Source organism: Nyctibius grandis, chromosome 3, assembly GCF_013368605.1.
Source record: "Nyctibius grandis isolate bNycGra1 chromosome 3, bNycGra1.pri, whole genome shotgun sequence".
Taxonomy (NCBI): Eukaryota; Metazoa; Chordata; class Aves; order Nyctibiiformes; family Nyctibiidae; genus Nyctibius; species Nyctibius grandis.
This window is the reverse complement of record NC_090660.1, coordinates 68,785,101-68,798,268: the sequence shown is the minus strand read 5'-3', so window position 1 is coordinate 68,798,268 and position 13,168 is coordinate 68,785,101. Positions and strand designations below refer to the sequence as shown.

Sequence of the window (13,168 nt, the reverse complement as noted above, 5' to 3'; positions counted from 1 at the left end):
CTCCAAGGTATTTGTAGCGTTATAGTATCAGAGCCAGGATACAGCTGCCTTGTGACTAAGACGTCGTTCACTGAATAAGTGCTATCCAATCCCTCGACGTCACCAGACATCTGTTTCCTGTTTTCATTCTTTCTTTCACTGTTATCATTTTATCCAAGTTACCCTTTCACCTGAAAACCATTTAGAAACCTACAGAAACCAGCGCGTGCATGCGTGTGTATATCAAAGAAGTTGATTTAGGAAAAAAAACTTGCTGAGAGCAATTTGTTCATTTTAATACAAAGAGCAGGAGTGGAAACAAAGTTGCCTTCCCCCCCTCTTCTCCTCCCAAAAATACACAATGATACATAAACACTTTTGTCTTCTGGTCTTCACTAATATGACTAACTTCCTTCTTCGCTTCCAGTTAAGTAGCTTTCCTGTCGAGTACCACCACCTCCACAAAATACAATTGTGAATCGATTCATAAAAACAGAAACATTATGGCACGAATAAGGGAAGGCAATAAATACTCTTCCCCCCCTCCAACTCCTTCCCAAATGGAGGCAGTAGTATTGTAATAACAAAAAGAAAAAAAAAAAGTATTGCTTGTCATTTAAGTTTCCAAACCAACAATCATCAGGATGCAGAACAGGATACATCTAAAGTGAGAAAGTTATTTACTTCACATTCAAGTTAACACTCGCTATACTTTTTCTTGGCACACGGTATTATTCTTAATGTGCCAAAAAAGTGTTGTGCGCCTTATAAAATATGAATGCTAACGCCACCAAGACCAAATTCCTGCTATTCACAATCCAATTTTATATTGGTGTTGTTTTGCTATGTTTCAACTATACTTAAACCACATCAGGAGAACGACCATTACTGATAGCATCTAACACACATTAACAACGGACAAGAAAAGCTGAAGAGTAAGTTGTCAAAAATTAGTGACTTTCCATTGTTAATCTCTGGATTTCAGATTATTTAATCAGCATGAGAATAAAAGACTTGTTTTATTTTGTTTTGTCATTACAGATGTGCATATTAATTGACAAGGCAGTTTGTTGAGCGAAGCGAAAATCTAGGCTGGTTGACAAACACTGACAAAAAATTTCTTCTGCTTCTTGTTATTCTCTGAAAGAAAAAGAAGATTTTTTAAAAATTTTTTTCTCCCACCCCCTGCCCCAAGGCATACAAGTGAGATACAGGTGTTGTACAGGAGAAGGAGGAGATTCTGGCACTCAGAGGGCTTCCCCTAGGAGACAGGATGGTGTGGCAGCTACAGGAAACTCTAAGTAGCATTTCCAAAGCCACATGAAAATTGGAAAGCAAGACTTATTCTTGTGTTCTGATCTTCCAGACTGTTTCCTGCATCCTAATAACCAAATTATCCCTATTTTACAGCCAAATTCAGCATCCATTAAAGTTCACATAACTATGAAGCATCTCATTAACTTCTGACAAGTCAGATCAAGTTCTGATAGATTAACTTTGTCTCCTCTCTCATCTTTCAATTTACTGCTTGGTTCACCATCCCAAATGCCCAATCCTAAGCTTCTGTATGAAACCTAGAATACTCCTGCACAGTAATAATATAGTATTCTGAAGAGATTGATGAAACAAACATTTGTTGGAAAATATTTTTCAAGATTTTCTCAAGTTGTTGTGACTAAAATACTGTTTCCCATAAAAATAATTAGTTCATAACTTTTCACAACATCTAAATTAATTTGTCCACTGTCACATATGCAATCTGTGATCAAGCTGAAAACTGAACCCTAGTTGTGTACTTCGTCTATCACATCCCCATCCTTCATGATCTACTGTCACTGTCGAATATTTATTGACTCTGGATTCTGTTATGCATATTTATTAATAACATCACATTTGTGTCTGGAATTGAAGAGGTTAATGAATTCTCCTGTACTTTGCTATTTCTGGTTGGTTTTGATTTTCCCCATTCAAAAATAGATGAAGTACCTCTTAGAGGTACTCAAGATAGCATTATATTTTATGTTTTAGAAAATGGTATGTAATATGATTGTAAAACTAGTTTTGTACAGCCATGTTTCTGATTTTAAATTGAGGGAAAAAAATATAAACTAATTATTAGGTCAAGTTACTCTTTGGAATCATCCTCTGAAATAAATGCAACATCAAAACATTTTGTCTGAAAAAATAACTGGCAAATCTTTGCAAGAGAAAGTGCCGAACACACACTTTATGTCAGACTCTACACTGTTTCCAAATGTTAAGACTCTTCATACACTGTATTATGACAATAAAAAAATTGAGCTACATTAGAAGATTAAATATTATTTAAAAAATTTATGTTTTGTCTAGTATAACAGGAGTCTTAAAAAAAACAAACACCACTTTGTATCCATTATTTCATACCCAGATGTTTCCTGTACACCAGCAGCTGTCTCCAGTCCTGAATTCATGAGCTATAGTATTTTAACAGCCTCTCATCAGTTGGTTTTAGAATTTTCTTGTCTGCCATGTTTACGATCCATCCTGGAGCAAGACCAAAAAATATCTGTCTAGGATCCTTGCGTGCGCTTAACATTTTGAAGAGTTCGTCCTTAGTTATGTCTGGTAAGACATAACCGTATTTCTTGGCAAGTTCAAGCCTGGCTTCTGCAACCTTAGAGGGATCTGCCAGGTACCCACGATTCCTGGCATCTGTGTAGTAACGGACTAGATCTTCGGGTGGAAGCATTCGCTTTGGAATAGGCTGGCCACGCAGAAAAAATACTACAGGCTTACATAAAATTTCTGTGGACAAATATGAGTGAAAATTAGATACTATGCTTTATAATACATATTTAAAGAAATTAAATGACACTTTCTTATTTAGTATTTTGTGCTAAATAAGTTATTAAACTCTTATTAAAAAGTATCAAGCAAAAACCCAAAACTTAAGAATATTCTTGTTCAGAATGAGATAGCGTGTTACAAGTTTCACTTAACCAAACAAACAACTCTGTTTTAACTGATATTTGTAGTGAGAATCTGGATTAATCATTGCTTCTAATACGTCTAGAATGCCTGCTTTGGAAAGATGCAATAACTAAGCCAGATGCCGCCATTTATTTAAAGGCCTGACTTCCAGGTTAGATGCAATACATTTGCACGGCTATTTACACAGCGTACCAACAAATGCCAAATTTAGTGTTTCTACAGGTTTTTAAAATAAAGAATCAATGGCATGTACACCTATTTAGTCATTCATGAGACTATCCTCTCAAGTTTTACTGAGTTTGGCAAATTACATTCCAGATCCTTTTAACCTTAATATTTTGATTGTTTTCTAGATTGGAAAAAATAACTTGTATCACTCCAAGGTAACATATTTTGCACACTAAAAATGCCTATTTCTCTTGTTCTCAGCCTCATTCACACATGAAAGCTCCATTATTGTCAATAAAAACTGCATGAATGAATATTAGGCAGGATGCAGCCTCAAGCAAAGCAAAGCCTCATTCTTCAGTGAAAGTGTTCTGTAAACAATAGCCATTTTGACTGGAACGATTCTGAGCTTCTGTAACTTAGTTGTTTCCTCACTTTAACTGGAGAAGTATTTAAAATTAAACATATAAACATCCACAGTGTTTTTCAAATCTATTTCTTTTCCTCAATTTTCTTAGGGTTATTAAACACATGAGAAAGAAGACAAAAACTCAAAGAAACAATATTTTATTAGTTCCTCTATTTACAAAACTACTTGGATTTCTTTAACTGGCCAAAGGGTAAATAACTACTAACACTGGTAGGTGAATGGTTAGAAAAAGCAAAACTGAGGATGCATTACTGTTCAACATTTGTATAACAATGTGTTGTTGAAGCTTTTAGAATAGAAGTAGTACATGATTTTGCAGTAAGAACTATGTTTGAAACTTTCACTTGGATCATTTCATCTCTGCACATTCAAAAAAAAAAATAGTCAGAAATTAAAAGAAATTCTTACCCAAACTCCTTGGATCATAGAATGATGTTGTTACAACACCTCCATTTTTTTCTATGGTTGCAATTGCTAATTCGGATGCCCTCTGCACTTCAATATTTACTTTTGCTGAAAAGATATCAGCACCCTGTAAATTTCAACACATATTAGAGTAACATTAAAATGAGTATTTTAGGACATACATTTATTCTTCTCTGCAAAGCTGTAAGAAACATTAAATCCTGCAAAATATTATGATTTGTCTGTTCCCTGCACCAAGACGAGTAACCAAATTGCTCTCACTCAGTCACCTGGGTTGAACACAAAAAGTTTGCCTGTCCAAAATATTAATACATTTCTTTCAGTACATTCTAGTCTTCTGTTGTAAAATACTTGTTCAACCTCTTGTTATGTCCTCCTTAACTATTACTTTTGTAGTCTCTCAGGTCCTGAAAAAAGATCATCCTGGTGTTTTTTATTGCTAGCACACAGTGCCCTCTAGTGATTTATTACCAGAAACATCCCACAGCAAACTAATTTAGAAAAGCAAAGATGCTTCCAAAACAGGGGAAGAACAATCTGACAGCCTGGTATGAAAAATTGAAAAGCCAAGGTTTTATACTGCCTGAAGTAATAAGTGTCTTGTATGCATACCTCCTCCACCAGCTGGACACCATAATCCCTTTTGAGAGGTTGCACTGTTACACCTCTGGCATTAGTGAGCTGTGTTAAGTCAATTGGTTGTGTGGGGTCAACTCTACCCAAATCAATCAGGTACTGCAGCCTCTGAAGACTGAGTGGTTGATACTGACGTCTGAGGCTGTGGAGAGGAAAACAAATAAAAAAAAAAAAACAAACAAAGCAATGAGAAATTTACAAAGTTGAAGCTTTAATAAGAACTAGTCAACTGAGATACAGCACACAGAATGGTTGGGGTTTGAAGGGACCTCTGGAGATCATCTAGTCCAACCCCCTGCCAAAGCAGGTGCCCCTAGAGCATGCTGCACAGGGTCACATCCAGGTGGGTTTTGAATATCTCCAGAGAAGGAGACTCCACAACCTCCCTGGGCAGCCTGTTTCAGTGCTCTGTCACCCTCAAAGGAAAGAAGTTTTTCCTCATATTCAGATGGAACTTCCCGTGTTTCACTTTGTGCCCGTTGCCCCTTGTCCTGTCACTGGGAACCACTGAGAATAGTCTGGCCCCATCATCTTGACGCTCGCCCTTACGGTATTTGTAAGTGTTGATAAGATCCCCCCTCAGTCTTCTCTTCTCCAGGCTAAACAGACCCGGCTTCCTCAGCCTCTCCTCCTAAGAGAGATGCTCCAGTCCCCTGATTATCTTGGTAGCCCTCGGCTGGATTCTCTCCAGTAGTTCCTTGTCTTTCTTGAACTGGGGGGCCCAGAACTGCACTCAGTACTCCAGGTGTGGCCTCACTAGGACACACTGTATTCCATTTTCTACCTGCTCCTAAAACTACAAAGTAAATGTTTAAACCAGACCCATCCATAAGCCAAAATTTTACGTTTAATTTAATGTAAATACAAACCCTAGTTACAGCCCAAGACTCCATTATGCATTCAGGTTTGCTCGCACACGCCTACCTCCGATATGACATTAATCATTTTGCTGTTGCTGAGCTCAATTTACTCCAGAATCTCTCTCTACCTGCTGACTGGTTTAAGGAAGCAAAAGAAGATGAGGAAATGGAAGTGTCAGCATTTCTTGGTAAGCCAACAAGATTCTAAATAACTACCATCTTCAAATTGAATCCAGCTTGGTAGCTTCACTGACACATTCAGAAATATAGTCAAAACCAAATATACCCTCCCCTCCCATACAAATTTAGTCAAAGACTACCAACCAAACCTTGTACGTGCTCCTGCATAGCTTGCCTATATCCAATAGGATGTTTTAGTCCACTACCACTGTACCCGACATCTCACAAGTTCTGAATGGAATCTTCCTTACAATACCATCAAAGGAGAGAAATATTAAGAAAACATGCATTAACCCTTACCCCCAAAAGAAACTGGAATATTTTGTCAACAGCCATCAGGTTCAGCAGAATCCACTTTTGCATTTTATGAAGTTCTAACTTTACTATACAAACCGATCCTTAGAATAGCTTTCCTGATCCCAGTGTCTATGCCTACTGCATACAATTTATGCTGACGCTCAAAACTTTCTCATACAATCAGTTTAACCACTGCTATTGGAAATCTGTGAGCGGTAGCAGAAAAACCAAGCAGCATATCTTTGTTATTGGCAAGCTAAGTAAGACAATACATGCAACAGAATTTGCACTGTCAGACAGTTCCTAACAGAGCAAAAGTTCAAAAAGTGGAGGAACACCACTGCAGACAGAAAGAAGAGTGAGGTGAAGAGGAACAGGCAGAGACATTGTTCAGCATGCTCCCATCCTGCCATGACAGTCTCTCTCAAGTGCACTTACAATATTCACTAGAAAAACATTTACAATAGCCTGGCATTGAAATTTTGCCAACAATGTTGAAAAGAAATTACAGGGTACTTCTTTTGTTTCCATGTGCTGTCAGATGCGGTTAAACACAGCAAGACCCTATTAAATTCTTGTCGCTGCAGAAACTTGGATTTTTGCTGTTGGTTATTCATGACCTTGTGACCACTGTTAACATAAGAAGCAAAGCGCCTGCATTCTGCAGTGTCCCTTCGTGGGACTGCAGATCTACACTGTGTCTTCAGCTATCAAAAGTGCTTCTCATTTACTCTTACAATAAGTTAAGCAAACAGGAGGAAATAACAGTACTTGGAAACATAGTTTGAATCACACTTCAAAACTACTAAGACTGACAGTGAAAACCTTTGATAATCAGGACAGGTCTGTAGGTTATACTGCATGCATAAAGAATGGAAATATAAAAATGTACAGCTATTTGATGAAGTTAAAACAGTAAATGAAACCTAAAATCAAACTGTAAGTTTAACAATTCACAAATAAATTCACATAAGTCCTTTCATTCTTGAACTGTCTGCTAGGTGTGGCATGTTTTTGTCACTACTGCCTATAACAACTTCTGTATCCATACAATGCTTTCATGATCATACCTAAAAGCAACAAAATGGTTAGTGACCAAGGTAACATACATGCCATCTTAGGAAACAAAACCAGTTTTAAACAACAACAGCAACAAAAAAAAAACCAAACAAAAAATGTTGTAATTGTCAATATAGTGAAGGAAATTAATAAAACACTGGTATACAGATCTTTAGCTAAGAAGAGTGACTGGTTAGAAGAATCATTTTAAACATTAAAAAGCTGGAAGAAGGACACGGCACAAACAAGCACAACGTGAAAAGGGGACAGAAGTGTCAAACAAGGCAGAATGTCTGAGGAGAACAATTGTGAAAGATGACAACGGCTTCATCCAACAGATTTGATATTAAAGAGCTTGTTAAGATCCCAGGTGGAACAGATGCAGTGCGGACAGACAAAGACTGCAGTGTTGCAGGGCTAAAAAAGTATCGTCATGAAAAGAAGCAGAACTGTTTGGCTACCAGCAGATCAGAACTTCAGATGAATAAAGCAAAGAGAAATAACAAAGCAAGGCTTTGGATCACACTTCCATGCCTAACATCCTCACTCAAGTCAATGGGACTGTTCCCAGTCAGTTCAATAGGTTATCTGCCATGCAGACAGGCAAAGGGAGAAACAAGCATGTATGGAGGAGCAGTCTGAGAGAAGAAACACACTCAGCTGTAGGAGGAAGGGTAACCCGCTACGTATGAGGGATTATGCAAAGGGTGGGCAAATAAGCAGGGCTGTGAAACAACTGAAAATAAATGAATTCATTAAAAAAATAATCTCACAAGAAACTGGAGATTCTGCTGGTAAGGAAGCTAACAGTCTGAGAGGAATGTCTCCTTTTCAATTAGGGCTGTTTTGGCATATTAGATTCTGCCTTCAGAGAAAGATCAAGAAAAGCAGACAATGATTAATTTCTGAGTAAACGTGAAGAAGCTTACCTATGTCCCTCATTAAATCCATATTTTGGTATGGCCAAGTAAAATGGAGTTTGACCACCCTCAAAGCCTAATCGGGGGCGATTTCCTCTTTGTCTTTCTCCTTTGTGACCTCGACCACACTTCCTACCTCCATATCTTCCACGGCCACGTCTTCTCTCCTTGAAAACAATCAATGATACATTCAGTCAACTACTTTGGAGATAAGCATCTATACAGCATAACATTTTGGAGATATAAACAACTGAGCAAAATGCTTATTCTTGAGGAAAAAATAAAAAATAGCTCTTTTCTAAGGGGAAAAGTAGTCAGAAAAGCTGTTAATGTGATTTTTGCAGAGCACAGCTCTAGGCAGGCACCACAAATAGTCTGAAAGTTTACATGAACACATATTGCAATAAAAGGAATACTAGTATTTAATCCTACCTCTTACACCCTACACTCTCCAAGTTAGAGAATTTTCCTGAATTAACTATTGATATTTCCTCCTATTTCATGAGAAAGTTCTTCAGTGCTCAGAAGTTTCCGAACACTGACAATGAAAAAAGAAAATTTAAAAAAAAAAAAAAAAAATCAATTCTACTTCAAGGGGCATATATGCTATGCACACTATAATTCTTTTCAAGGACTCAAACTTTATCTAAAGAGTCTGCAACTGTTGCAATTTCTACTGACTACAAATCAAAAGAGAAGACTGTATTTTAAACCTTTACTATTTTTTATGTTAACACTGTGATACTATGCTATTAGTTTCCTGAAGACTTTAAATTAGCGTTGCAGCCATCAGCAGCAGTTCAGCCACCTTCTTGTATTCACCTCCTATTTGTGCGAGCAGAAGCACTTGCACGGCTAAATGGTGAACTGGATCAAAGAGATAAGCAAAGGTAAAGCCTTTTTTTTTTTTTAAATTTAAAATCCAGGTTGGTTGCACCATTCAGTACAATTCATGGGTAAGCAAATATCTATAGGATTACAAAACACGCAGTAAGCAACAGTAGAAGTGAGCAGCTGGGAGTGACTGCTATTAAATGAAGTGGTGCCAGCTCACTCTGACCTAACTAATAAAGTTTCCTGTGTAATGCGACTTAATTTAATTCATATACTGAAGAATTTGCAGCACTAAGGCTCCCTTTGATTTTTTCACGCTTTGTCAGGGATATGACAGAGCCACAAGCTTCAGAATCTCACTGCCATGCTGCACGGAGCAGAGTTCACTCTTCAGCTCCAAGAGGCACGATCACATTTGTGCATCGCTTTGATGGATCCATTTGATCTACGAAGTTTTTCCCATTTAAGCTAACATTCACTGGAGCGTGAACGCACGTGGAAGGAGCAATGTCATGTTGCTAACTAGTTTCATATCTCCACAACACAACTCACACATTTGCTATTTTCCATTGTGTTCCTCAGTGTGAAACAGTCAGGCCGGGAGACATGTAAAGCAACACATTCTAAACAGTATTTGCACTGCTTATAAACTAACTTTGGTTAAGTCACAGCATAGTCACTGTTGGATCAATAATCATCTAAATAATTCATTATTAAAGAGACTACAGTAAGGCTGTTTAATTTCTCATTTTTTGTATTCAACACTCAGCCAAACTTCAAGCACCCCTAATCCTACAAATCACTCTATGCAGTTAGACCACAGCACAGAATATCGAGTAGAACTCAGGTCTGAAAACTGCTTATTACATCATACCACTTGATTATCAGCCTAACACCACAAAGACATAAAATTTGATGTTTTATGCTCTTTATTGTGTCTGCAAGTTTTCCAAAGTTATGGAGCACTTAATATACACTGAAATATTAGTAGAAAAGTCAGTACAGACGCATCAGTAAAAAAAAAAAAATGCATTAATATATTTGAAACAACATCTGACCCAAGATGCACAGCTTACCTGAATTAATACTAAATAGTACAGAGTTCAAGTGCAGTTTTATGCTGGACTAGGCTATCCCTGCCACCAAAGGAAGCTGACTTGTCCCCAGCCCACACGCTATGCTTCTTTACTCACAGTACCTCCTGGGCCGACACAAGCAGTTGTGTGGCTCTGCATTCGACAGTGCAAGAAATTGGAATTAGATGAAAACTAATTTTTGTCTAACTAGTTTTCAGCTGGTTTAGTTCCCTGCTCTAACTCACAGTATAACTTCTAGGAGTATACAGCCGGTGTGAGCACCTGGAGGCAAAGCAAGGACACAGCTGGCCCACCCTTTTCTGCCAGTCGCTGATACACACACGAGATTACAAGGTGACTTCAGTCAATACAAATACACCGACAATATCTGGTCACAAATGGAATGCAATCAGCACATTGACCAGATTTTAGATTGTCAGATAAGCCAATCAAAACTTTTTTTCCCCCCATAACTTCCGTTTGTGAAATCAAATGCTCTTGATCTGCTTATTTGAGAACTTTATTGATCACAGAATAAGGCTGTCAGACACCAAAAGAAAAATACCAGAGAAACAGAGCTGAGGTCACTTGTACAAACTCCGACTGAAGGCAAACAGTTAGCAGTAATATGGGGAAAAAAATGCTCATTTCTTCTACGGAGTTACAAGTTACTTGCTAAAGACCTCGTGAGCACATAAAAATCTCTACTTTCAAGATTAAAAAAAAAAAAAAAGTTTTCCTAAACCCAACAGCTACCTTGAAAAACAAAAAAGTCCTGAGACCAAAGACTGGCAGGAAAACATCAGTTCTAGTAAACCTCAAGTTCAGACTGTCTCACAACTTCTGGATGCTAAGCCTGAAAATACCATTTGGGAGCCCAGATTAGTTTGAAAAACCTTAAGAATCACAACTCCAGCCCTGCACAGGGCTGCTTCTTCCAGCTCTGCTTGACCTTGGCCAAGCTGGGTGTTTACAGCTCCAAGTGAAGTAACTTGACAAGGGAACTCCAACAGCTGCAGGAAGGAAGAATTTCCATTCTCTTGTCTTGTCACAGGTCTAAGGGATTACAACTATGCAGCACTCACCAGCTCTGTAGGCATCTCTAGGGAACCTTGAGGACTGACAGGGCAGTGCTGCTTGGTTCTCACTGTCAGTCCTCTATTCCTACGACTTTAGCCCTTGAACCTCATCCCCCTGTTCACTGATATGTCCCCTAAATCAGGTGGATTTCCTCCTGGTTTCTGTTCTTCACTCCTCTATCAGTTTACAAGAAGACAGGGAAAAGAACTTTTACTTTGGTTTTCAAGAAATCAATAGTAACAACTGCTGGCTGGCATCACATTCCTTTTCTTTTAAAGCCTTTTAACCTTCCCTTTTCAAATGTATTACCCCATCCCATAAATAGTTGTTTTCTACTGTTTCCGCCCATCCCCCAACGATGGCTCCGAGGATTACCTAGGGCCACTCATCAGCCAGTTCTCTGTGGGGATAGCCATGCACACCGGCTACAAGACATGCGAAGAGCAAGAACAAGGCAAACACACACAACAGTGCCACCCACTCCTCTGCCTTCCCACGCCTATTCTGGCCAAGCCGCTCTCCTGGGCCTGCCGCAGCCTCCCCAAAGGCCTTCTAACAGCCCTCGAGGCAACCGCCACCGCGGCCGGGCGTGTCCGCTGCCGAGGCAGAGTCCTGCCTCCGGAGGAAAAGCATGCCCGCGACCCACCCGACAAGCTGCAGGCACTCACCGGCTTTTTGGAGCCTGGGCTGGGCCTTAGGTTGGCCAGAGTGACCCTGGGCAGCGACCGCAGCAGCTCCAAGGCCTTGGTCCCGCCATTCCCGCTCATGTCTGCTCACCCCCCAAGGGCGCCCAAGACACCCGACAGAGCGAGCTGCTTTACGGCAGAACCGTAAACCGCGCCTCCCGCGCCTTCCCAACAGTGTCGCGCAGGCTCCCCCGGCGGCGGGGCGGGGCGGGGCGGCAGAGAGGCCAGCATTGCTGCTTCAGCCGGCGCTGTGGCACCGGCAGCGGGGCAGTGAGCGCCGCGCGGCGATTCACGGGCGCCTGAAGCGCAGAGCGGGGAGAGGCGCGGCGTGCCCGGGCTGGCCGGCCGAGGCCGAGGAGAGCGGTGCCGCCGCGCCGCCTCCGGCTGAAGCGCCCTGGGGGCCGGCAGCCGGCGGGACGGAGCCGGGCGGCGGCCATCGGCACGCCGTGCTGGGAGGACCGGGAAGGGGCGGGGGCTTAAACGTTAGCATGGATCCGCTCTTGTAATCGTGTCTTAGCTAATACCACTGATGGATTAGGCCCCACACTACATTTCCTTTTCCAGTATCTACTTTTCTATCCTTCACACAGATCTCAGCCACGTGTTTTAAAGCCAAGCCTTTAAAACCATCAGGCTGCGTCTAAAAGCGACCGACTGACGGTGCACAGAACATCGATCTACTAAAAGTGCAGTGCCCTGTGTCAATCCAAAAAGTTTCAAGGTGGATACTCATGGGAAATGTGCATTATTACTAGAGACTTCTCTCGTACTGCTGCAGCACTTGACCACTTTTATTATTTTAATCTAAAAAGTGGGCCTACTGGAAAATCACACTGTAGTTTCAATTGGTGTATTGGTCTGGTGGGAAGTTAGTTACCCTTTGGCACAGGGGCAATGGGGTGTAGGCTTACCTGAGTGAAGAACTGAAGTAGGGAAGCTGCTGCAGAGAAGTTACGGAGCAGAAAGGCCGCTTCCTGTTGTGAAAGTCACCTGGTACTTCTCAGTGTAATATCCTGCTTTCAGTCCTGAAACTTCCTTCTGTTTGACCAAAACCTTCTTCCACATTGAATGTCTGCTTCAGATTACATCTTGGAGAGCAGGTCACGCGACAGCTCTGCCCATTCTGAGAGTAAATAATGGTGAAATGGAAATCAAGATGCAAAAATTAGTGAGTTTCAGTATGAAATCTGTGTAGCTTCTTTCCTCCTTCAAAAATAATAAAAACGACAATGTAACAATACACATGAAATGTTGGTGTATGGACAACCGTCTTACCTAAGTCTGTTTCAGCCACTAGATAGGGAAAAATAGATAGTTTAGAGCCTGCTTTGCCTTGTAAAGCTCTCACTACTTTAAGCAGAACCTTGAAATTAGGTAGAAAAATATCACTCATAATTCATAATTCAGGTGTTTTCAGCAATTCCTTCAGGATTTCAGCAGCTCAGTTCCTTGAACATTTGTCTGTAACCGGCAGATTGCCCTGTGCCCACACAGGACATCCTCCTACTGCGTGACTCACGAATGCCCAATCCACCCAGAGCTCGCATCTCTCCAGCCACCCTGAGCC

The 13,168-nt window shown here is 40.5% G+C and overlaps 1 protein-coding gene across 2 annotated transcripts; it reads right to left on the bottom strand.

Annotated features, from left to right (window-relative positions):
• Positions 1-250: 250 nt before the first annotated feature.
• On the bottom strand, positions 251-11,728 carry MRPL15 (mitochondrial ribosomal protein L15). 2 transcript variants are annotated; one of them, XM_068396497.1, is made up of 6 exons: positions 11,584-11,728; positions 7,935-8,092; positions 4,586-4,751; positions 3,956-4,079; positions 2,383-2,763; positions 251-1,119 (listed from the first exon to the last, which is right to left on the bottom strand). In XM_068396497.1, the coding sequence occupies exons 1-5, from the start codon at positions 11,680-11,682 to the stop codon at positions 2,426-2,428; spliced, it is 885 nt and encodes a 294-aa protein (XP_068252598.1). In that variant the 5' UTR covers positions 11,683-11,728; the 3' UTR covers positions 251-1,119; positions 2,383-2,425. The 2 variants fall into 2 exon arrangements, with proteins under 2 accessions (XP_068252598.1, XP_068252597.1); XM_068396496.1 differs by having other exon boundaries at positions 251-2,763.
• Positions 11,729-13,168: the final 1,440 nt, after the last annotated feature.